Source organism: Cariama cristata, unplaced genomic scaffold, assembly GCF_000690535.1.
Source record: "Cariama cristata isolate BGI_N322 unplaced genomic scaffold, ASM69053v1 scaffold8116, whole genome shotgun sequence".
In the NCBI taxonomy this organism is placed as follows: Eukaryota; Metazoa; Chordata; class Aves; order Cariamiformes; family Cariamidae; genus Cariama; species Cariama cristata.
The window spans coordinates 115,956-118,735 of NW_009620345.1; the positions used below are offsets into that span (position 1 = coordinate 115,956).

Below are 2,780 nucleotides of genomic sequence, written 5' to 3' on the forward strand. Positions count from 1 at the left end.
TATTGGAAGCTGAAGTAGGTAATAAAGAAGAGTTAATAAGGAGACTATGGAAACAGAAGACGAAAAGAAACCACCTAGCATAACCACATGCAACAATGCTGCCTGCAACCTCCCAAAGGAAAAAAGGAAACTAAAACTACATTAGTGGTTCCTCTTGGTCCTCCAAGTATTTTCCAACAAATAGAACCATACTTCAGCATAAGTCAGTTTATCATCTCTTTATGTAGGATCACGCTACAGAAACAAGCAAGTTCCAAGAGAACATTATCAAAACAAATATTGAACAAGTTCTTCCCTACCAAAGACAAGAACAAAGAGAATCAACTAAGCCTTCAGATTCTAAACAGACCACTAGACTAAACTGTTAAAACTATTATTTTAGTCAGATAACAAATTTTTTCAGAGATAGCAGGTCAGCTTAAACAGATACAAAACTCCACAAGGAGATTTTTAGATAGTCACGTATGGTAATATGAAATTCTGCTAACCCCATGTGCATACAGATGCAGAACTATCACAGACATCTACTTATTCACTTATACACACTAGGCAACGACTAAGCCTTTTAACTTTTTTTTTCTATAATACAGTTACACCAGCTCTAAATTTATTATTCCACTATGTTAACCTGAACTAAACAAAAAAATTCACCAGACGGGGAATTTCACTGATAACTCAGAAACAACTAAAATTGGCACAGCCTTCAACATCCAGCACTTGTCGGATGTAACTTTGCATAAAGTTTACTTAAAAATACCCAAAGACATTAAACAGGACTAAAATGTGTATTTACGTTTCTCTACCATGGACTAAGCAAGATCACTTCAAATAAAGCAGGTAAGGACAGAATATGTTACAGTGGTAACACTTCTTTTTAATCGCAACATGACTAAAAAACTAGATACAGAGAGAATTACAGTGATTCTAAGTTCTTGAATTTATTCTACAAAATAACAAGTTCTCTATAATTTCAGAACAAATGTATAATAACTAAGTATTCAACTAAAGTATAATTAATGCTAACACAGGGTTGGTTTAACTTGTGTCTCACTTTTTTTCTGCTGCTCATCCAAACTTGATGGTCCATCACTACGAAAAAGATTGTCACTGGAGCCATCTCTACTCCTGACGTCAGATTCTGTATCTGACAACTCCTCCCTCACTTCTATACTATGGAACTACTCAGAGGAATCAGAAGGGTCTCTGTTCCATGATGGCACAATACACATTTGAACTAAATAAAAGAAAGTTTTAAATATAGAGATTTCATATCATTCAACAAAACATAAGCAAAATCTATTGGTTCACCTTCATTTAAATGTTTACTGAATAAATATTAGAGAATGAAAGCGCTCTTTAAGTCCAAATGTTGTAATTCTTCAATGAACGTGGCTAATTCCTGAATATAAACCTAAAATTAATTACTTATAACAATATAAATCATAAGTCACAAGATACTAATATTAATGTTTTAACCACATAACATCAGAAATCAAACCAATATACATTAAGCACAAAAAAGACTGACATTTCAGAAGGCTGGGGTGTTTTGGTGGGGTTTTGTTGTTTGAGGTGGTTTGTTGTTTCGGGTTTTGTTTTGGCTTTTTTTTTTATTTACCTCAAAATTTTCACTGACTTCTTGCATCATTTTCAATTTGGTTTCATCAGCTGAAAATGGAAATTCAAGCAAAAAAATTAAATTTAAAACTATATCATGAAGGAAAACACCAGGCTCATTGATCAAAGAAGCAATCAGATCTTATCAGTTTAGCTATCACAGCCCAAGGCACACAATTCTCACAACCAACCATCACACAACTGCACACACACACAGCTCGCTCACTTTAGCTCATGTAAGTATTACTCATCACTTTGCTTCTTCAAAAATCAAAACTCAAATGAAATTCAAAGTTAATTCAACATACATTTATCAACTGTCTAAACAATACCACAACATTTGTGAAACAAACTATTGAAGAATTGTAACTTTCAACAGAAAAAAGTATCTTACGTGTATTGACATCTGTAAGAGCAGCCACAAACTGAAGGTATTTTTTCATCAAAGTGGTTTGGTCCACCACCGTAGGCCCTTGCGCTGAAACGAATGCCATCTTGGAGGAGGAAGGATCAGCTTTCAGTACATAAAATCAAGCTCAACACACCTACAACAAAATTTAAAAATATTTGTTAGTTTATATGGCTGGTTAACAGCAACTATCACACCACCTATGTCCATTCTTCTGACATACTGAAGAGGATACATCTTTTCCAAAAACTACAACTGTCACATTTAGTTAGGCTTACAAATGCCTAGTATGTAGGGCACTCAATATCATAGGAACATAACAAGTGGTTACTGGGCTCTTCACACAGCATAAACATTCACTCGTTTGGTTTTGTTCCGTTTCTCCCAGAAGCAGCAGCAGGCTCAGGGATGCTCACGGTACTGCACACCTGATACCTTGTCTTCTGACCTGGCCGGATCACAAACTTACAGCTACCCTTGGACGCACCCCGGCAGGACTCACTCCCAGAGGTGAGTACCAGAAGTTGTCTTGCTGCGAAAAGCTGCCTTTCTCGCTTGTAAAGAAACCTGAAGTCAAATTCGGCTTGAAAGACCAGCGACCTCTCTCCTCACCTCGGCGCTTTCCTGTCAAGCTGTCCTACACGGCCCGCTTCAGCCAAGCCGCCCTTCACGGCGCTGGCCACGACCAAGAGCTGGGGGTGCCCCGCAGACTCCCACCCGGGGCGCTGCCCGCAGGGCCCCGCGTCCCCTTACC

At 37.9% G+C, this 2,780-nt stretch overlaps 1 protein-coding gene across 1 annotated transcript in view; it reads right to left on the reverse strand.

Annotated features, from left to right (window-relative positions):
• Positions 1-2,111, reverse strand: part of TRRAP (transformation/transcription domain-associated protein) — a 98,302-nt gene extending 96,191 nt beyond the window's left edge. The window contains 2 exon segments of the mRNA XM_009701591.1: positions 1,619-1,668; positions 2,012-2,111. Of these exon segments, the coding sequence (XP_009699893.1) occupies positions 1,619-1,668; positions 2,012-2,111 (150 nt within the window).
• Between the last annotated feature and the right edge of the window lie 669 nt (positions 2,112-2,780).